The sequence below is a fragment of the Anolis carolinensis genome, unplaced genomic scaffold, assembly GCF_035594765.1.
Source record: "Anolis carolinensis isolate JA03-04 unplaced genomic scaffold, rAnoCar3.1.pri scaffold_7, whole genome shotgun sequence".
In the NCBI taxonomy this organism is placed as follows: Eukaryota; Metazoa; Chordata; class Lepidosauria; order Squamata; family Dactyloidae; genus Anolis; species Anolis carolinensis.
The window spans coordinates 15388072-15412188 of record NW_026943818.1 but is presented as its reverse complement, the minus strand read 5'-3'; the positions used below and the strand labels follow the sequence as shown (position 1 = coordinate 15412188).

Below are 24117 nucleotides of genomic sequence, written 5' to 3'. Positions count from 1 at the left end.
AAATAAATATCGGATTAAATAAATGTTGGATTAAATGGTGTGTGTGGCTCTTTAAGGCCTCTGGGTCTTGACTCTCTGCCGGTCCAATCCAAGCTTTCCTTTCCCCCCTCCCTCTTTGTTGTGACGGTTGCCGTGGCAACGTCCTGCGCGTGGCAACGGTTGCGTTGATGCTGCATCTCCATGGCGACGGCCTGCCTCCGTCCCTTGCCCTGAGCATCCCGGCCGGTCATTCTGTCCGGCCTTTCTCTCTCTCTCTCTCTCTCTTTCTCTCCGGCCATGGAGAAGAAGCAGCAGCCAGGGCCAGTGCCGGGTCCGGGGCCCTGCCCGGTGGTGGCCCCCAAGAAGCGTCCCCGCGGGGAGTTCCCACGGCCCCCGCGCCGCCTGCGCCGCTCCGCCAGCCAGATCTGCCCCCCGCCCCGCCGGCCCATGACCCTGGCCGACCTCAGCCCCGGGTGCGAGAACGAGCGCCTCGGCGTCGCCCGCCACACCATGCTCCAGAACCCACGCATCGCCAAGGTCGGGCAAAATCCGTCATCGTCATCGTCATAGTATTATAGATATTATTATATATTATTTATATTATAATATAATATAATATAATATTATATATATATATATATATATATATATATATATATATATATATATATAAAAGAGTGATGGCATCACGGCAGCGGACAAAACAACAAAAGTAAACACCCCACAACCTCGAAAATTGACAGCACAACCCCTCACCCATGCCTCTAGGTTGATACAACAAAAAGAAAAGAAAAATAAAGTCCTAATTAGAGAGAGAGGAATAATTGTTTTTATCCAATTTCTGCCAGTTAGAAGGCTAAGCTCCGCCTACTTGGCCTCCTAGCAACCCACTCAGCCCAGGGGACAGGCAGAGTTAGGCCTCACTTAGGCCTCTTCCACACTGCCTATAAAATACAGATTATCTGATTTGAACTGGATTATATGGCAGTGTAGACTCAAATTAGGGATCAGCTGGTTTTCCCTATACCAGGCACTAAGAGCACCTAAAGCTTCAGAGAACAAAAACATTGACTACTAAAAGGCAGACTGCGTTGGATAATCCAGAACATTGGCTAAGCGAATGCTGGATAAGTGAGACTCTACTGTATTTCCGATGTTGGCCTTTCCATGGCTGACCACCAGAGGGCAGCACCTGCCCTTGTTAATGACCTGCAATGCTTTGTGTTGTCGCTCTTGTTATTAATATGAATCTCATTAAGAGATTTTTTCCCATTGAGGAAAAGCATGGCCAGAGTTTGGAATGTTAGAGTTTAAAACCTCGGCCTCTGAGCCCAAAGGCCTTAGAACTACAACCAGGGGCCTTGCTTTGCTTCCGACTCAATGAGCCAAGAGCGTGGTGCTGCGGCGGAAAAGGCCAATGCGATCCTCGGTCGATACATATAAGTCTTTTATCTCGCTAGAAACAACACTCAGTCTGGGCTCAGGTTCAGCTTGTTTCCTATTAAAGATGCCTAGAGCAGGAATCATTCCTCATTCTGATTATTTATATATAGATAGATTACATAGATAGATATATTGATGCAGCCGAGGATCGCATTGGCCTTTTCCGCCGCAACACCACACTCTTGGCTCGTTGAGTCGTTGACATCCCAAAAGCCTTAATTTGTCTTTTGCCTGTTAGCATGGAGCTTTATCTATTCTTCTTGACACTTGACATATGTCTCCGGAACTTAGGGTGAACTTTGGTCTCTGCTTATGGGGAGATGGTTATTTGCTACCGTAAGCAGAGTGTATTTTGGAGCTATAGGCACACATTCTTCTTGGGATTATATATATTTTTATTCCCATTTCCAATATGATTACATTCAATATATAGTATTGTATTTTTCCAACACACCTTCATCAGTAGTTCTAAAGCCTTTGGGCTCAGAGGCCGGGGATCGCGTTGGCCTTTTCCGCCGCAGCACCACGCTCTTGGCTCGTTGAGTCGGAAGCAAAGCAAAGGTTGTCGTTCTAAAGCCTTTGGGCTCAGAGCAAGCTTTTAATTTGCAGCCAAAAGGAAGGCAAGCAGGAATGGTTCGTTAGCATTTAGATGGCCTGGATCCCACTCGCTTTGCAATCAATGGGGATAATCCCTCCTCGGCTCGGGCTCCTCATTACGGATGGAGCGGAGATTAGGCCATTTAGGCCTCGGCCGCCTCCTAATTCCGCTTCATTTAAACTCCCATCAACTCTTCCAATCAGGTGGAAAGAGGGAGATGTCCCTTCTCCTCCGTGCCTTTCTCTTTCCCTTGTTTTCCCCTGAAGCTGAAAATGAGATTACAGCATTTAAATGACTTATGGAAATCAGTCCAGGGATCCAGGGCCCAGGCTGAGGTTAATGTCTGTGAGCCGAACAAAGGAGAAAAGGAAGGAAGGAAGGAAGGACGGAAAGAAGGAGAGAAGTGCATATTGACCGGATATATATCTGCCTAGAAGTTCAGGGAGCTGAGGACTCTTGCAAGTAAAACGAGCAGTCAAAGAAGAAGAAGAACATGCCCTGGCAGAATATGGAAAGCAAAGTGAAGAACCTGCTTTGATTGAAGTCAAAAATCAGAAACTCCTCAAAGCACAGCAGAAAAAAAACCAGTACAAGAAAACCGCACTACAAACTAGAGCAGAATCAGTACAAGAAAACCGCACTACAAACTAGAGTAGAATCAGTACAAGAAAACCGCACTACAAACTAGAGCAGAATCAGTACAAGAAAACCGCACTACAAACTAGAGCAGAATCAGTACAAGAAAACCGCACTACAAACTAGAGCAGAATCAGTACAAGAAAACCGCACTACAAACTAGAGCAGAATCAGTACAAGAAAACCGCACTACAAGCTAGAGCAGAATCAGTACAAGAAAACTGCACTACAAACTAGAGCTGACAGCTGGCACAAGAAAGCATTGCATGGAAAGTTCCTTGACAAAATTGAAGGAAAAGCTGACAAGGAGAAGACCTGGCTCTGGCTCACGAATGGGACCCTGAAGAAGGAGACAGAAGGCCTGATCCTTGCAGCCCAGGAGCAAGACATCAGGACAAAGGCAATTAATAATAATAATAATAATAATAATAATAATAATGGAAGACCTGGCTCTGGCTCACGAATGGGACCCTGAAGAAGGAGACAGAAGGCCTGATCCTTGCAGCCCAGGAGCAAGACATCAGGACAAAGGCAATTAAGGCCAAGATCGAAAAATCAGCTGATGACCCAAAATGCAGACTGTGCAAGGAAACCGACGAAACCATGGATCCTATCCTCAGCTGCTGTAAGAAAATCGCACAGACAGACTACAAACAGAGGCACAACTATGTGGCCCAAATGATTCATTGGAACTTATGCCTCAAGGACCACCTCCCAGCAGCAAAGAACTGGTGGGATCACAAACCTGCAAAAGTCTTGGAAAATGAGCACGCAAAAATACTGTGGGACTTCCGAATCCAGACTGACAAAGTTCTGGAACACAACACACCAGACATCACAGTTGTGGAAAAGAAAAAGGGTTGGATCATTGATGTTGCCATCCCAGGTGACAGTCGCATTGACGAAAAACAACAGGAAAAACTCAGCCGCTCTCAGGACCTCAAGATTGAACTGCAAAGACTCTGGCAGAAACCAGTGCAGGTGGTCCCGGTGGTGATGGGCACACTGGGTGCCGTGCCAAAAGATCTCAGCCGGAATTTGGAAACAATAGACACTGACAAAATCACGATCTGCCAACTGCAAAAGGCCACCCGACTGGGATCTGGGCGCATCATCCGAAAATACATCACACAGTCCTAGATACTTGGGAAGTGTTCGACTTGTGGTTTTGCGAAACGAAATCCAGCATATCTATCTTGTTTGCTGTGTCATAATAATAATAATAATAATAATAATAATAATAATAATAATAATACATCACACAGTCCTAGACACCTGGGAAGTGTTCGACTTGTGGTTTTGTGATACGAAATCCAGCATGTCTATCTTGTTTGCTGTTTCATAATAATAATAATAATAATAATAATAATAATAATAATAATATCTGTTTGTCTGCTCCTTTGAGTCTCATTAAGAGAAAAAAGTGGGATGTAATAGTAATCATCATCATCATCATCATCATCATTTCTCTGATTGCTTTGTGTTGTTGTTGCAACCAATTAATTGCTTTTGATGCCAAAGGGCCTTTTTACGCCGTCCTCCGAAAGTTTGGATGTTTTTGTTTGTTTGTCGAAATTAAAAACGGACGATCGAGCTGTGCGTGGGCATTATTATGCATTATTAATACGATCTGATGATGCATTTATCCGGCAATCAGGACGGCGGCCGATTAGGGTTTAATTCCCTCTCCGAGGCAGCCGCCATTCGTTTCAATTAAACAAAACTTTTAACGGCCTTTTCCCATTAAAACCCGCTATTAACCAAAAGGCCCCGTAAAAGAAATTTATGTGTTCGCGGCTTAAACGGCTGCAAATTGGAAGCCTCGGTTTTTGCAAAAACACACAAATTTCTTTGTCTTGGATTCATGATTCCGATGAAAAGAGAGAGATTGAAAGAAAGAAAGAAAGAAAGAAAGAAAGAAAGAAAGAAAGAAAGAAAGAAAGAAAGAATAAGATGGATAGGTAATGATGTTACAAATTAAGCACCAAAACATCATGTTTATATATACTAGCTTTGCCCGGCCACGTGTTGCTGTGGCTTATGGGAATCCTTTGTTGGCCAGGTGGAATAGCAGTGAATAGCCTTGCAGTCTCAAAGCCTGGCTGTTTTCAGTAGCTGGAGCTGTTGTATGAACGTAGAGGCATGGATGAGGGGTTGTGCTGCTAAGTTTAGTGTTTCCGAGGCCGAAATGCCACTACCCTTTTATATATATAGACTAGCTGTGCCCGGCCACGTGTTGCTGTGGCAAAGTCTGGTGGTATAGGAAATAAAGTATTGAGGAATTGGTGGTAGTTAAGGTAAAGGGTTTCCTGGGCTGAGTGGGTTGCTAGGAGACCAAGTGGGCAGAGCTTAGACTTCTAACTGGCAGCAATTGGATAAAAAACAATTCTTCCTCTCCCACTAATTAGGACTTTCTTTTTCTTTTCTTTTTGTTGTATGAACGTAGAGGCATGGATGAGGGGTTGTGCTGCCAAGTTTAGTGTTTCTGGGATGTGCAGTTTTGTTGTTTTGTCCTAGGCCGAAATTTCATTACCCTTTCTATATATATATAAATGAGTGATGGCATCACGGCGACCCACAAAACAACAAAACTAGAGGCCCCCCAACCTCGAAATTTGACAACACAACCCGTCATCCACGCCTCTAGGTTGATACAACAAAAAGAAAAGAAAAATAAAGTCCTAATTAGAGAGAGAGGAATAATTGCTTTTATCCAATTGCTGCCAGTTAGAAGGCTAAGCTCCTCCAACTTGGTCTCCTAGCAACCCAAAATATAATAATAAAAAACACTAAAAAAATTAATACAATAAAATACTATAATAACAGAAAATAACTAAAAATAATACAAGAAAATAATAAAATATAATAAATAAAATATAACTTACAATAAAATTAATTTTAAAACTGTGAATAATGTCAAATAAAACTTACACAACAATTTTTAACCAATACCACCACCACTTTGCCACAGCAACGCGTAGCCTGGCACAGCTAGTTATATATATAGATATACATACATACATACAGTAGAGTCTCACTATGTCTGTGTATTTTCCCCCCGTCTCATTTGCATGCCTGGGCTTAGGAGACACATGCTCCCAATTAGCCGCTCCTCTTAATTTAAATGCTCCACAAATTATCTCCGGATTACGGCCTCATCAAGCGGGATCCCATTTCAATCAATGGAGGGGAAATGAGAAGGGCTTGCAAGGAGGGAGGGAGGGAGGAAGGAGGGAACGAGGAAGAGGAGGAAAGGAGGAGGGAGCCTGCATGCGGCCAGGGCCGGCTCTAGGTAATGTTCAAGTGTAAGCAAACAGTATTTTGTGTCAAGAAAAAGACATCTGCAGTCTGAAGTTCAAACATCTACACTAGAGTCTCACTTACCCAGCACTCGCTTATCCAACGTTCTGGATTATCCAACGCATTTTTGTAGTCGATGTTTTCAATACAGTGTTAGTCAGAGACTGGATTTCAGTTTCCGTTTTCCCATAGAGCTTCAGGTCATCCATGTACCGCAGATGTGAAATTTTGTGAGATTTCTTAGATGTTTGATAGCCTATTATTGACAGACTATTATTATTGCTACTATTATTATTATAGTAGTCTCACTTATCCAATGTTCTGGATTATCCAACACATTTTTGTAGTCGATGTTTTCAATACCGTGTTAGTCAGAGACTGGATTTCAGTTTCCGTTTCCCCATAGAGCTTCAGGTCATCCATGTACCGCAGATGTGAAATTTTGTGAGATTTCTTAGATGTTTGATAGCCTATTATTGACAGACTATTATTATTATTGCTACTGTTATTATTACAGTAGTCTCGCTTATCCAAGCTTCTGGAACATGGCCAGGCAGCCCGGAATACATACAGCAACCCTGTGATCCCGTCCATGAAAGACTTCGACAACAAATTGATGGATAGATCGATTGATAGAATGATCTCAACTCCAGTTTGGGGTTTGATGTGTTCTCGAAGGCTTTTTTAAAAGTTTGGGGTTTGTTTGATTCTTCGATAGAGTCTGTATGGCCATCTGTGGGGAGGGGTCAGAGTAGACGTCCTCTGGGCCCCTCCATAGAGGATCTCGAAGCCCTTCTCGTTATGCTTCTCCCGGCTAATTGTTCCAATGGGATGCCGGCCTTTCCCGGCGCGCTCTGCACATGCCCAGAGGCTTGGCTTTGAACCAGCGGCTTCCATAGCCTTTTAAATAGGCTCCAATTGGATGCCTGTGATGCCAACCGATGTCACTGCCGGCCCTTGGGCTACGACTTAAGTGGGTGACATGCTGTCAATTAGAGGAACATGCGCTCGGCATTTGCCAAAAAGGCTCCCTGCAGAAGTCAATCTGCCATCTATCTATCTATCTATCTATCTATTTATCTATCTATTGGGACTTTGGGTTTTCCAAGGTTTTTCTTGTGTCATTTTATTATAATAATTATAAATAATAATAATATAATAATAATAATAAATAGTGTAACAACAATAGAATATTAATAATATTATATTAATATAGTAATATTATATTAATAATATAATAATACTATAATGATAGTAAGATAAGTGTAATAACAAAATATAATAATATAATATTAATAAAATAGCATAGTAATCATAATATTATCATAGTGATACAATATAATATAATATAATAGTGATACAAACAAAGAAAATATAAACAAAGAGAAAATTCCCGGATGCAGCTGCAGAGGGTAGTGAGCTGGCAGGTAGGAGGCGAGACTTTTGTAAACAAGGAGAAAATTCCCGGATGCAGCTGCAGAGGGTAATGAGCTGGCAGGTAGGAGTTGAGACTTTTGTAAACAAAGAGAAAATTCCCGGATGCAGCTGCAGAGGGTAATGAGCTGGCAGGTAGGAGGCGAGACTTTTGTAAACAAGGAGAAAATTCCCGGATGCAGCTGCAGAGGGTAATGAGCTGGCAGGTAGGAGGCAAGACTTTTGTAAACAAAGAGAAAATTCCCGGATGCAGCTGCAGAGGGTAATGAGCTGGCAGGTAGGAATTGAGAATTTTGTAAACAAGGAGAAAATTCCCGGATGCAGCTGCAGAGGGTAGTGAGCTGGCAGGTAGGAGGCGAGACTTTTGTAAACAAGGAGAAAATTCCCAGATACAGCTACAGAGGGTAATGAGCTGGCAGGTAGGAAGCGAGACTTTTGTAAACAAAGAGAAAATTCCCGGATGCAGCTGCAGAGGGTAATGAGCTGGCAGGTAGGAGGCGAGACTTTTGTAAACAAAGAGAAAATTCCTGGATGCAGCTGCAGAGGGTAATGAGCTGGTAGATAGGAAGCGAGACTTTTGTAAACAAAGAGAAAATTCCCGGATGCAGCTGCAGAGGGTAATGAGCTGGTAGATAGGAAGCGAGACTTTTGTAAACAAAGAGAAAATTCCCGGGTCGTTTGCCGGTCTTCCTCCGATTTTAATGGATCGGTTCCTTTCCACCCAGCCTCTGTTTAAAAGCCCTGCGAAGAAGGAGGCCCCACGTCTCTCGGCCCATTAAAGTGGGGACGGGACCCCCAAAGGCCATCTAGTCTGACTCCATCCAGCCTCCATCCGTCCATCCGTCGTCGTTGGGAGAAGACAAAAGGCAATTTGCTTTCCTAATGACGGGAGCGGGTCCGCCTCTCGCAGTCCTTCCCACAAGGAATCAGCGCTAATCCTCTTTAAGGAGCTTTAAATAATCATCGAGAGCTCTTTGCGTTGACTTATTAAAATGCAGCTTAACGGGGAGGCACCTGGGCTGCAATCCCTCGGCAGGCGCCACGGATCTATAGTTGGGAAAAGCGGATGAAAGGCCTATTAGGGAGATCATAGATATAGATATATTATATAATACGATAGCGGGAGGCATATCAAGTGCCCAAAACAAACCCTCTTGAATTGGGGTTTTGGCCTTTTAACTGCCATCCATTTTATATTTTACTGTCGGTTTCTCTTCTCCCAGTTGTGCTGTGGGTCAGTCTTCCACCAGAAAAAGCACCAAGACACACGCTGGGCAGATTCCAACAGGTTTTTATTGTACAGAATACCAGAATCTTCTCTTTGGCCCATTTGTATAGGGGCTCTCACATACCAGAGGGTCATGGAGGTTTTATGGCTGGCATCTGTTCTTTGTCAGAAAGCACCAAGACACACGCTGGGCGGATTCCAACAGGTTTTTATTGTACAGAATACCAGAATCTTCCTTTTGGCCCATTTATATAGGGGCTCTCACATACCAGAGGGTCATTGAGGTTTTATGGCTGGCCCGTTTTATGACTGGCATCTGTTATTTGTCAGAAAGCACCAAGACACACGCTGGGCAGATTCCAACAGGTTTTTATTGTACAGAATACCAGAATCTTCTCTTTGGCCCATTTATATAGGGGCTCTCGCATACCAGAGCGTCATTGAGGTTTTATCCAACGTTCTGCCGGCCCGTTTATGTTGGATAAGCGAGACTCTACTGTGTGTGTGTGTGTATATATATATATATATATATATATACCCCCACTTACCTAGTTTCCAACAGATCTCACAACCTCTGAGGATGCCTGAAATAGATGTGGGCGAAACGTCAGGAGGGAATGCTTCTGGAATATGGCCACACAGCCCGGAAAACACACAACAACCCTATTATTATTATTATTATTATTATTATTATTATTATTATTATTATTATTCCTCGCAACCTCTGAGGATGCCTGCCATAGATGTGGGCGAAACGTCAGGAGGGAATGCTTCTGGAACATGGCCACACAGCCCGGAAAACTCACCGTGACCCATTTCCTTTTCTCTGCTATTTTATTGGACTTTATTATTTTATTGTATTTTATATCTTACTAGCTGTGCCCGGCCACGCGTTGCTGTGGCAAAGTGGTGGTGGTATTGGTTAAAAATTGTTGTGTAATTTTTATTTGACGTTATTTGTATTTTTTAATTAATTTTATTGTAAGTTATCTTTTTATTTATTATATTTTATTATTTTATTGTATTATTTTTAGTTATTTTCTGTTATCATAGTATTTTATTGTATTAATCTTTTAGTGTTTTTAATTATTTTTAGTGTTTTTTTATTATTTTTTATTGGGTTGCTAGGAGACCAAGTTGGAGGAGCTTAGCCTTCTAACTGGCAGCAATTGGATAAAAGCAATTATTCCTCTCTCTCTAATTAGGACTTTATTTTTGTTTTCTTTTTGTGGTATCAACCTAGAGCCATGGATGAGGGGTTGTGTTGTCAAATTTCGAGGTTGGGGGGCCTGTAGTTTTGTTGTTTTGTGCGTCGCCGTGATGCCATCACTCTTTTATATATATAGATTTTATCATTTTTTTCCCCCCTGTTCTATTCTATTTTGCTTTCGTCTATCGTTTTGTTGGACTTTACTATTTCATTCTATTCTATTTATTTTATATATATATTAACATTCTTCAGGGCTTCATTTGCATTCGTCTCTTCTTTCCTTCTTTCCTTGCAAATCCCCGCAAAGGCGCCTTAATTAGACCAAATTAGATTTCCAACCCAATGCTTTTGTCGTTCATTAAAAGGCGCGGTGATGCTCTTTTCTGTAATTAAAGGCCATCCCATAATAGAGTCAAGGGTTTGGCGAAAGAGAAAGCAGCTGCAGACAATCATAACAAACATAAACAAAGGACCCGTTCTGCGTCTGCACGGCGGAATTAATCCGGTTTGACACCGCTGTAATTGCAATTGAAGCCGGCCGAGCGGGAGCTTGACCTCTGAGCCTTTTTTAATAGGGCTTTTCGTGTCATTTCAGACTTATATTTCAATAATAACAATGATGATTATGATACTAATACAGTAGAGCCTCACTAATCCAAGCTAAACGGGCCGGCAGAAGCTTGGATAAGCGAATATCTTGGATTATAAGGACTGATCAAGGAAAAGCCTATTAAACATCAAATTGGGTTATGATTTTACAAATTAAGCAACAAAACTTCATGTTAGACAACAAATTTGACAGAAAAAGTAGTTCAATACGCAGTAATGTTATGTTGTAATTACTGTATTTACGAATTTAGCACCAAAATATCACGATGTATTGAAAACATTGACTACAAAAATGGCTTGGATTATCCAGAGGCTTGGACAAGCGAGGCTTGGATTAGTGAGACTCTACTGTATAATAGAACTAGCTGTGCCCGGCCACGTGTTGCTGTGGCGTAGTTTGCTGGTTTTGAAAGAAAGAAAAAAAGGAACGAGGAAGTGTCGGCATTTAATATATGATATATGTCATGAAATATATAATGCCGTGAAATATATTATGTGTGAGTATGAATGAGTTTATTACGACACAGCAAACGAGATAGATATGCCAGATTTCGTTTCACAAAATCACAAGTCGAACACTTCCCAAGTGTCTAGGACTGTGTGAAGTATTATTATTATTATTAGTATTAGTATTATTATTATTATTATTATTATGACACAGCAAACAAGATAGACATGCTGGATTTCGTGTCACAAAACCACAAGTCGAACACTTCCCAAGCGTCTAGGACTGTGTGATGTATTATTATTATTATTATTATTATGACACAGCAAACAAGATGTATATGCTGGATTTCGTATCACAAAATCACAAGTCGAACACTTCCCAAGCGTCTAGGACTGTGTGATGTATTATTATTATTATTATTATTATTATTATTATTATTATTATGACACAGCAAACAAGATAGACATGCTGGATTTCGTATCACAAAATCACAAGTCGGACACTTCCCAAGTGTCTAGGACTGTGTGATGTATTTTCGGATGATGCTGCAGATCCCAGCAGGGTGGCCTTTTGCAGTTGGCAGATAGTGATTTTGTCAATGTCTATTGTTTCCAAATGCCGGCTGAGATCTCTTGGCACGGCATCCAATGTGCCCATCACCACTGGGACCACCTGCACTGGTTTCTGCCAGAGTTTCTGAAGTTCAATCTTGAGGTCCTGAGAGCGGCTGAGTTTTTCCTGTTGTTTTTCGTCAATGCGTCTGTCACCTGGGATGGCGACATCAATGATCCAGACCTTTTTCTTTTCCACAACTGTGATGTCTGGTGTGTTGTGTTCCAGAACTTTGTCAGTCTGGATCCGGAAGTCCCACAGTCTCTTTGCGTGCTCATTTCCCAAGACTTTTGGACAGTGTTGGTCAGAGACTGGATTTCAGTTTCAGTTTCCCCATACAGCTTCAGGTCATCCATGTACCGCAGATGTGAAATTTTGCGAGATTTCTTAGATGTTTGGTATTCTATTATTGACAGACTATTATTATTGCTACTATTATTATTACAGTAGTCCCACTTATCCAATGTTCTGGATTATCCAACACAATTTTGTAGTCAATGTTTTCAATGCATCGTGATATTTTGGTGCTAAATTCGTAAATACAGTAATTACTACACAGCATTACTGCACATTGAACTACTTTTTCTGTCAAATTTGTTGTATAACATGTTTTGGTGTTTAATTTGTAAAATCATAACCTATTTTGATGTTTAATAGGCTTTTTCTTAATCTCTCCTTATTATCCAACATATTCACTTATCCAACATTCTGGATTATCCAACGCAATTTTGTAGTCAGTGTTTTCAATGCATCGTGATATTTTGGTGCTAAATTCGTAAATGCAGTAATTACTACATAGCATTAATGTGTAATGAACTACTTTTTCTGTCAAATTTGTTGTATGACATGATGTTTTGGTGCTTAATTTTGATGTTTAATAGGCTTTTTCTTAATCACTCCTTATTATCCAAGATATTCGCTTATCCAACATTCTGCCGGCCCGTTTATGTTGGATAAGTGAGACTCTACTGTATTTCTATTGTTGTTGTTACTATCCAATATATTCGTTTATCCAACGTTCTGCCGGCCCGTTTATGTTGGATAAGTGAGACTCTACTGTATTTCTATTGTTGTTATTATTATTTATTACATGCATTTATACCCCGCCCTTCTCCTCGAGGGGACTCAGAGCGGCTGAGTTATTATATTATATATTATATTTTTATATATTATATTATATTATATATTATATATTTATTATTTAATTAATTTGGTTTTATTCTTGTTACTACTGTTATTATTTCTACTCCTATTATACTACTAATAGTAATGAGCATGATAATAAACAATAATAATGCTAATAATATTAATGAACTTTATTTTGTGTCCTGCCCTCGATGGGGACTCTGGCCGATAACAATGTAACGGCAATAGTCATGAACAAAAGCATATTAATAAAATAATAATAATAATAATAATAATAAATGTGTGAATTAAAATGTATTTATTTCCTTCCGCCTTGCAGCCCGAAGTGGGGAAGCCCCGCCGGAGCTGCTATACCCTTCCGGGCTATGACTTCAATTATGGGCTGTATTTGCATGGACTGGATGGAGGCGTCCCGGAAGGTAGGGAGAAAGCATTACGGGGACCCCAAAGGTCATCTAGTCTCAACCCCATTTCGCCATCACAGCATCTCATCCAAAGCCATGAAGTCACAAAGATGGTAGATTCCAACAGGTTTTATTGTACAGAATACCAGAACCTTCTCTTTAGCCTATTTATATAGGGGCTCTCACATACCCGAAGGTAATTGAGGTTTTATGGCTGGCCCGTTTTGTGGCTGGCATCTGTTTTTTGTCAGCCGAACGGAGATGTCAAAGATTGGAGATCATGACAGCATCCATCCATCCCTCTCTCTCTCCAGTCCATCCATCTATTTCTTTAGTCCATTTATATAGGGGCTCTCACATACCAGAGGGTCATTGAGGTTTTATGGCTGGCATCTGTTCTTTGTCAGCCGAACGGAGATGTCAAAGATTGGAGATCATGACAGCATCCATCCATCCCTCTCTCTCTCCAGTCCATCCATCTATTTCTTTAGTCCATTTATATAGGGGCTCTCACATACCAGAGGGTCATTGAGGTTTTATGGCTGGCATCTGTTCTTTGTCAGCCGAACGGAGATGTCAAAGATTGGAGATCATGACAGCATCCATCCATCCCTCTCTCTCTCCAGTCCATCCATCTATCTCTTTAGTCCATTTATATAGGGGCTCTCACATACCAAAGGGAAATTGAGGTTTTATGGCTGGCCTGTTTTATGGCTGGCATCTGTTCTTTGTCAGCCGACCGGAGCTGTCAAGGATTGGAGATCAGGACAGCATCCATCCATCCCTCTCTCCAGTCCATCCATCCATCTATCTCTTTAGTCCATTTATATAGGGGCTCTCACATACTAGAGATGTCAAAGATTGGAGATCATGACACCATCCCTGTATTGTACCTACCCACCCACTGCCCTACCTTCCTGCCTGCCTACCTACCTGTGGCCCTTGTCCTTGCAGCGATCGGGGGCTGGGCCTGTGCGCAGCCGCGGGAGGTGCCGGCGAAGGAGAAGCCGCGGGACTACGAGACGAGCAACGCGCGGGGTGCGGCGGCGGGGATGGTGCGGCCGCTGGAGCAGCGGCTCTTCAACCGCCAGAAGGACATCCGCCTCCACCGCGAGGACGAGCGCCGGTTCAAGACCGGCCCCCCCCCTGTGCCCCCCGGGGTCACCTACGGGCGCCCCGCAAGGTCAGATGACCATTGGTGGTGGTGAGGTCAGGCGGGGTCAGGAGGGGTCGGGACCCCCAACCACAATCATAATAATAACTTGGCACACAAGAAAAAATGATGGATCTGGACCACACTTGGCCTGCAGACCCGATTTGCCCACACTGCATTTTTGCAGTCAATGTTTTCAATACAGTGTTAGTCACAAACTGGATTTCAGTTTCCATTTCCCCATAGAGCTTCAGGTCATCCATGTACCGCAGATGTGAAATTTCGTGAGATTTCTTAGATGTTTGATAGCCTATTATTGACAGACTATTATTATTATTGCTACTATTATTATTACAGTAAAGTCTCGCTTATCCAAAACGTTTATTCAGTATTTACAAATCATATTTACAAACAGCGAAGCCCATCGCTAGAAGCCGGCATTCTTCCTTTGCCTCTCAACTCGGCACACACAGCTCAACAGAGATAAGAAACACATTCCTTAGTCCGAAGGAAGTTCCGACCTCCAAGGCCGGAAATCATGTCTCATTGGTCACAGCAGGCTGTCAGTCAAACTGGCCTGCTGTTAACTGTTTCACTGCTGAAACACACACTCTTGCAAAACAGCAGAAACACTTGATTTACATTTCACATACACACAAACAAATCCAACATAATGTTCTCTTCTTCCAGTTGTGCTGTGGGTTAAGTCTTCCCCAGAAGAAAGCACCAAGACACACACACGCTGGGTAGATTCAAACAGGTTTATTGTACGGAATACCAGAATCTTCTCTGTAGCCCATTTATATAGGGGCTCTCACATACCAGAGGGTAATTGAGGTTTTATGGCTGGCCCGTCCAAGACACACGCTGGTAGATTCCAACAGGTTTTATTGTACGGAATACCATAATCTTCTCCGTATCCCATTTATATAGGGGCTCTCACATACCAGAGGGTCATTGAGGTTTTATGGCTGGCCGGTTTTATGGCTGGGATCTGTTCTTTGTCAGCGCTTGCTCTGTATCTTCCCAAGAAGAAAGCACCAAGACACATGCTGGTAGATTCCAACAGGTTTTATTGTACAGAATACCATAATCTTCTCTCTAGCCCATTTATATAGGGGCTCTCACATTATTATTATTATTTATTTCATCAATTAAATATTATTATTATTTTGAAAGCACACAGATAGGTGAGAGTAATTATTATTATTATTATTATTATTATTATTTATTTATTTATTTCATCAAGTAAATATTATTATTATTTTGAAAGCACGCAGATAGGTGCGGGTAATTATTATTATTATTATTATTTATTTCATGAAGTAATTATTATTATTATTATTATTATTATTATTATTATTTATTTCATCAAGTAAATATTATTATTATTTTGAAAGCATGCAGATAGGTGAGGGTAATTATTATTATTATTATTATTATTTATTTCATCAAGTAAATATTATTATTTTGAAAGCACGCAGATAAGTGAGGGTTATTATTATTATTATTATTTATTTCATCAAGTAAACATTATTATTTTGAAAACACACAGATAGGTGAGGGTAATTATTATTATTATTATTATTATTTCATCAAGTAAATATTATTATTTTGAAAGCACGCAGATAGGTGAGGGTAATAGTAATTATTATTATTATTATTATTATTATTATTATTATTATTTAACAAGCACACAGAGTAAATAGTGAGATGCCTTTTATGCAGACGCAAACTAGGCGGGGTGTGTGTGTGTTTGTTTACTTTATGCAAATGGAATGGATTTTAAAATGCTCTTTAATGAGGGTTTCCTTAATTGGCCGCCAATGAAAAGTGGGGCCTGAGAGGCCATAAAGCCCCCCCGCTCTCCCATCAGGCTGATGCCCCTGCTCATTTGCATAATGTAAATATATGCATAACGAGTGGCATTTATTGGTGCAGAGTTATGGCTCGCTTCCGGCTTAATTGCCACTTTTCGGCCTCATTTTCCGTATTTATCCCTTCGCTTTAAAAGCATGTTTTTATTATGGGGCCAAATCAAATTAGGGGCTCGTTAGGCTCACTTTAGGGCTTTGGGGCTAGATATAGATATATATCTATATATATAAAAGGGTAATGAGATTTCGGTCTAGGACAAAACAAGAAAACTACACATCCCAGAAACATTAAACTTGGCAGCACAACCCCTCATCCATTAATATTTAATATTAATATAATAATATAAAAATGATACAATAATAATGTAATAATATTTAAAATAATTTATTTAAAATAATTTATTTAAAATACAATAATAATAATAATAATAATAATAATAATAATAATAATAATAATAATACAAAAAACAAACCTCGGCTATCAAACATCTAAGAAATCTCACAAAATTTCGCATTTGATGTACATGGATGACCTGAAGCTGTATGGGAAAACGGAAACTGAAATCCAGTCTCTGACTAACACTGTCCGAATTTTAACTCTGATATCAGCATGGAATTTGGTTTGGACAAATGTTCGACAGTGGCATTGAAGAAGGGAAAAATCATGGAAAGTGAGGGCATAAATATGCCCAATGGCCAAACAATAAAGTGTCACCAGCCAGAGGCCTATAAATATCTGGGCATATTACAGCTGGACAACAACAAGCATGAACATGTGAAGACTGTGGTCAGCAAAGAATACACACAAAGGGTCAGAAAAATTCTCCAAAGCAAGCTCAATGGAGGCAACAGCATCAAGGCCATAAACACCTGGGCCATACCTGTCATAAGATATACTGCTGGCATTATAAAGTGAACACAGGTGGAATTGGACAATTTGGACAGAAAAACAAGAAAACTCATGACCATTCATCATTCACTGCACCCTCGCAGTGATGTTGACTGGCTATATCTGCCTAGAAGATCAGGGGGCAGAGGACTCTTACAAGTCAAACAAGCAGTCAAAGAAGAAGAACATGCCCTGGCAGAAGATGTCAAGCAAAGTGAAGAAGTCAAAAATCAGAAACTCCTCAAAGCACAGCAGACAAAAAAATCAGTACAAGAAAACCGCACTACAAACTAGAGCAGAATCAGTACAAGAAAACCGCACTACAAACTAGAGCAGAATCAGTACAAGAAAACCGCACTACAAACTAGAGCAGAATCAGTACAAGAAAACCGCACTACAAACTAGAGCTGACAGCTGGCACAACAAAACACGGCATGGGAAGCTCCTTGACAAAATTGAAGGAAAAGCTGACAAGGAGAAGACCTGGCTCTGGCTCACGAATGGGACCCTGAAGAAGGAGACAGAAGGCCTGATCCTTGCAGCCCGGGAGCAAGACATCAGGACAAAGGCAATTAATAATAATAATAATAATAATAATAATAATAATAATAATAATAATAGAAGACCTGGCTGTGGCTCACGAATGGGACCCTGAAGAAGGAGACAGAAGGCCTGATCCTGGCAGCCCAGGAGCAAGACATCAGGACAAAGGCCATTCAGGCCAAGATCGAAAAATCAGCTGATGACCCAAAATGCAGGCTGTGCAAGGAAACCGACGAAACCATGGATCATATCCTCAGCTGCTGTAAGAAAATCGCACAGACAGACAGACTACAAGCAGAGGCACAACCATGTGGCCCAGGTGATTCATTGGAACTTATGCTTCAAGTAAAGAACTGGTAGGATCACAAACCTGCAAAAGTCTTGGAAAATGAGCACGCAAAGATACGGCGAAGACTCCCGAATCCAGACTGACAAAGTTCTGGAACACAACCCAAAACAAACAAGGCCTTTTTCAGGTAACTCAAGCGAGTATCAAATAATTGCAGAAAGATAATGAGACAAGGATTAAAAATCACATGAATAATAGTACAAAACAGGCCGTTCATTGACAACGTCCGGAGGGGCCGAAAAACGTGTCTTTAGTGCCACTTAAACGGGGGGAAAGCGCCGAGAGGGCTTTGACACTTTTGACAGCCGCCGCTCATTAAAACTTTTGCCTAAAATCCCGTCACATCCATCGTGTCACAGGCGGAGAGAGATGTGAGGCTCCCCGTCTCCTTTTGGGGGTTCGGAATAATTGGTCGTCGGTCATAATAAAATAATATTATTTTCTTATTATGGGGATGATTTTCCCCCAGAAAACGAAATAATTATCAAGGCTTTTCGCCTCCCGGCAGCGGATTTGTCAGAACGAAAGGGAGAGAATAAACCAGGCCGTTGAATGACAAGGACGAGGAAGAATTGGAGGAAGGCATTTGCATGGCCTGAGTCATCCTCCTGCCCCAGGCAACAGCCGATCCCTCCCGACAGATGGCCATAGACATTATATATATATTATATATTAATATATATCTATATATATAAAAGAGTGATGGAATCCCGGCGACGGACAAAACAACAAAACTAAAGGTCTCCCAACCTCAAAATTTGACAACACAACCCATCATCCTCGCCTCTAGGTTCATACAACAAAAAGAAAAGAAAAATAAAGTCCAAATTAGAGGGAGAGGAATAATTGTTTTTATCCTATTGCTGCCAGTTAGAAGGCTAAGCTCCACCTACTTGGTCTCCTAGCAACCCACTCAGCCCAGGGGACAGGCACAGTTAGGCCTCACTTAGGCCTCTTCCGCACTGCCTATAAAATACAGATTATCAGATTTGAACTGGATTATATGGCAGTGTAGACTCAAGGCCCTTCCACACAGCTCTATAAACCCATTTATAATCTTATATTATCTGCTTTGAACTGGATTATCTTGACTCCACACTGCCATATAATCCACTTCAGTGTGCATTTTATATAGCTGTGTTGAAAGGGCCTCATATAATCCAGTTCTAAGCAGAAAATATAAGATTACAAATATACTGTATATATTAATATTATTGTTTTTTTATATTATTTTGGCATTTTATTTTACACAATTATTTCCTAATGTAATTATTTGATATTAATAATTTTATATATGCAGATAATAATAATAATAATAATAATAATAATAATAATAATAATAATAATAATAATAATAATTCTGTTTTTTTTCCGCAGGCCTTCCACTCCCTTCTTCGACCTTCTGCAGCACAAATACAAGGAGGACTGGATGGAGGAGCAGAGGGCTCTCATCAAGGCCGAGAAGGCCGAAAAACAGGAAAAGGTCAGGCGTTGCCAGGATTGTCATAATAATAATAATAATAATAATAATAATAATAATAATAATAATAATAATGTTGTCCGGCATGTGGACAACATCAAGCATGAACATGTGAAAATGCAATGTTTTGTTGTGCCAGCTGTCAGCTCTAGTTTGTAGTGCGGTTTTCTTGTACTTATTATTATTATTATTATTATTATTATTATTATTATTATTATGCAGAGGTTGGATGCCATCCATGCAATGTTCTGTTGTGCCAGCTGTCAGCTCTAGTTTGTAGTGCGGTTTTCTTGTACTGGTTATTTGTCTGCTGTGCTTTGAGGAGTTTCTGATTTTTGACTTCAATCAAAGTAGGTTCTTCACTTTGCTTTACATATTCCACCAGGGCATGTAATAATAATAATAATAATAATAATAATAATAATAATAATAATAATGATGATGATGTTGTCCGGCATGTGGACAACATCAAGCATGAACATGTGAAAATGCAATGTTTTGTTGTGCCAGCTGTCAGCTCTAGTTTGTAGTGCAGTTTTCTTGTACTTATTATTATTATTATTATTATTATTATTATTATTATTATTATTATTATTATTATTATGCAGAGGTTGGATGCCATCCATGCAATGTTCTGTTGTGCCAGCTGTCAGCTCTAGTTTGTAGTGCGGTTTTCTTGTACTGGTTATTTGTCTGCTGTGCTTTGAGGAGTTTCTGATTTTTGACTTCAATCAAAGTAGGTTCTTCACTTTGCTTTACATATTCCACCAGGGCATGTAATAATAATAATAATAATAATAATAATAATAATAATAATAATAATAATAATAATGTTGTCCGGCATGTGGACAACATCAAGCATGAACATGTGAAAATGTTTTGTTGTGCCCGCTGTCAGCTCTAATTTGTAGTGCGGCTTTCTTGTACTGATTCTGCTCTAGTTTGTAGTGCGGTTTTCTTGTACTGATTCTTTCTCTGCTGTGCTTTGAGGAGTTTCTGATTTTTGACTTCAATCAAAGCAGGTTCTTCACTTTGCTTTACATATTATTATTATTATTATTATTATTATTATTATTATTATTGGCTGCTTCCTGCTTTCAGAAACGGAGGGGAAGGAGCTATGACACGCGGACGACCATATTAAGGCGGTACCAGTTCCCAATGGGTCGGGACCCTCTCTGGACAATGAATCTTTTCCAAAAGGCAAGCAACCCATTACGGCATTTTGCATGTTGTTGTTGTTGTTGTTAATACTACATTATTATTCATACAATATTATTATTATTATTATTATTATTATTATTATTATTATTAATAATAATAATAATAATATACTTATTATTATTACATAACTCAGTCCCTGCCTCTGTGGAGCATTGATCTCCGTGTCCAGCAGGTGGCGCCGCAAGGCTTTCGAAAATAGATTTTTTTTCTCCTTTTCAGTCTGGAAACTTTTGCAAGAATCAGGTCGTTATTATATAAATATATAAAAATATTCTTATTATATTTATATCGCATTATTCTATTTATTATATTTATATATAACATTATTATTATTATTATTATTGTTGTTGTTGTACTTGCCCTGAAAAGAACTGCGGGAGGTGTATTCTCGCCAGGAATATTTAATAACAATATCAACAATAACAGCAATAATATATATATATATAATTATAATAATAAGTAATATAATATAATCATCATAAAATATATGATGATAATGAAAATACTTACAATGATAGTAATGCTGAAATAATAATAATAATAATAATAATGATATAATGTCTATTATTATTTTACTCTATTTATTATTACATGTATTACTCTATTTATTACTACATGTATTATTTTCCTGTATTTATTATTATTATTATTATTATTATTATTACATGTATTATTTTACTCTATTATTATTAAAAGCATACGTGAGCACATTGACACTGAAGATGAGAATAACGATTTAATCATTAGACAGTCATGTATTATTTTCCTGTATTTATTATTATTATTATTATTATTACATGTATTATTTTACTCTATTATTATTAAAAGCATACATGAGCACATTGACACTGAAGATGAGAATAACGATTTAATCATTAGACAGTCATGTATTATTTTCCTGTATTTATTATTATTATTATTATTATTATTATTACATGTATTATTTTACTCTATTATTATTAAAAGCATACGTGAGCACATTGACACTGAAGATGAGAATAACGATTTAATCGTTAGACAGTCATGTATTATTTTCCTGTATTTATTATTATTATTATTATTATTACATGTATTATTTTACTCTATTATTATTAAAAGCATACGTGAGCACATTGACACTGAAGATGAGAATAACGATTTAATCATTAGACAGTCATGTATTATTTTCCTGTATTTACTATTATTATTATTATTATTATTATTATCGTCACATGTATTATTTTACTCTATTATTATTAAAAGCATACGTGAGCACATTGACATTGAAGATGAGAATAACGATTTAATCAGAGTTGGACAGTCATGTATTATTTTCCTGTATTTATTTATTATTATTATTATTATCACATGTATTATTTTCCTGTAATTATTATTATTATTATTATTACATGTATTATTTTACTCTATTATTATTAAAAGCATACGTGAGCACATTGACATTGAAGATGAGAATAACGATTTAATCAGAGTTGGACAGTCATGTATTATTTTCCTGTATTTATTATTATTATTATTATTATTATTATCACATGTATTATTTTCCTGTAATTATTATTATTATTATTATTATTATTATTATTATTATTATTATTATTACATGTATTATTTTACTCTATTATTATTAAAAGCATACATGAGCACATTGACATTGAAGATGAGAATAATATTTAATCAGAGTTGGAGTCATGTATTATTTTCCTGTATTTATTATTATTATTATTATTATTATTGCATGTATTATTTTACTCTATTATTATTAAAAGCATACGTGAGCACATTTACATAGAAGAAGATGAGTATAATATAATGAGAATACTGTACTTTATTTCCCGTAGCACCATACTTAGCCACAGCAACGCGTGGCCGGGCACAGCTAATCTATATATTAGGCATGTCCAATCGATGAAAAAAATGTTTCAATTCGCGTTTCTAAAGTAGGGGGGTGGGGGGGGGGCTGGCGCTTCGATATAGAAAGTATTTCCGATTTTTTCACCCAAAAATTTAGGATATTTCCGAAAATTCGTAAAGATTCTAAATGTTTCTAAAATGGCGGATGCGCATGCGCAATCGCTACACACTGGGCTTGTATGGCAATCTTCCATGTGGACACAGAGGACGTTAGCCCCCACCTTTGTGTCCATCGTGGAAGCTTCTGATTGGCCAGGGAGCGGCAGCCATGTTAGGCTGCGCTAAGCTCCCATTCAAGGTAGGATGCAGAAACAAAAAAAAAAATTAAAATATTTTTAAACTATATTTTTAAAAAAAATGGGGGGGGGGAATTAACGAAACATTAAGAGACAATTAGAGAATGGGCCAACATTGGTTCGAATTGCATTGCTGGTTGTGCTGTGAGACAATGTCTCGGAATGCGTATCCAAAAGCGAGAACAATCCAAAATAATTCCGATATATGATTCAAAACGATTTTTTGGACATGTCTACTATATATATATAAAAGAGTGATGGAATCCTGGCGACCGACAAAACAACAAAACTAAACACCCCACAACCTCGAAAATTGACAGCACAACCCCTCATCCACACCTCTAGGTTGATACAACAAAAAGAAAAGAAAAATAAAGTCCTAATTGGAGGGAGAGCAATAATGGTTTTTATCCAATTGCTGCCAGTTAGAAGGCTAAGCTCTGCCCACTTGGTCTCCTAGCAACCCACTCCCCTAGCAACTTTGCCCAGGGGACAGGCAAAGTTAGGCCTCACTCAGGCCTCTTCCACACTGCCTATAAAATACAGACACCACCAGACAATGCCACAGCAACACGTGGCCGGGCACAGCTAGGAATGATATAAAATAGTAATAAAATATACGAATGTGAATGCGAATGCTGTGCTCTTTCTCTATGCTTCCAGGTTGGGCCGCACCTGAGCACCTTTGGGGACCGGGACTCCCGCCTGCGGGCCATGGCGGCCTTCCGCTCGGAGGTCCCGGTCCGGATCGGGACCCTGGCCCAGGGACTCTACACCACCGGCCGGTGAGGATGGACGGACGAAGGGTCGTGAGACAGACGCCTTCCCTGAAGGACACACCAGAGAATAAACTCTATATTAAAATTTTGCTTTGTTGTGGACCTGGCGCCTTGGGAGTTTTTTTTTTGTGACTGAGCCCAGAGCTGTGATGCTGCAGCAGAAAAGACGCAGACCGTTCCAGGAAAAATGAAGGAAGGAAGGAAGGAAAGAAAGAGGGAAGGAGGGAGGGAAGGAAGGAAGGAAGGAGGGAAGGAAAGAGGGAAGGAAAGAGGGAAGGATGGAAGGAAGGAAAAAAGGAAGGAAGGAAGGAAAGAGGGAAGGAAAGAGGGAAGGATGGAAGGAAGGAGGGAAGGAAAGAGGGAAGGAAAGAGGAAGGGAAGGGAAGAAGGAAGGAAGGAGGGAAGGAAAGAGGGAAGGAAAGAGGAAGGGAAGGGAAGAAGGAAGGAAGGAGGGAAGGAAAGAGGGAAGGAAAGAGGAAGGGAAGGAAGGAAGGAAGGAAGGAGGGAAGGAAAGAGGAAGGGAAGGAAGGAAGGAAGGAAGGAGGGAAGGAAAGAGGGAAGGAAAGAGGAAG

At 39.6% G+C, this 24117-nt stretch overlaps 1 protein-coding gene across 1 annotated transcript; it reads left to right on the top strand.

Annotated features, from left to right (window-relative positions):
• Positions 1-146: 146 nt before the first annotated feature.
• On the top strand, positions 147-23647 carry cfap77 (cilia and flagella associated protein 77). The gene is made up of 6 exons (XM_062959714.1): positions 147-516; positions 12963-13062; positions 14002-14230; positions 19236-19341; positions 20440-20541; positions 23430-23647. Exons 1-6 carry the CDS (start codon positions 277-279, stop codon positions 23553-23555), a joined length of 903 nt encoding a protein of 300 aa, XP_062815784.1. The 5' UTR covers positions 147-276; the 3' UTR covers positions 23556-23647.
• Positions 23648-24117: the final 470 nt, after the last annotated feature.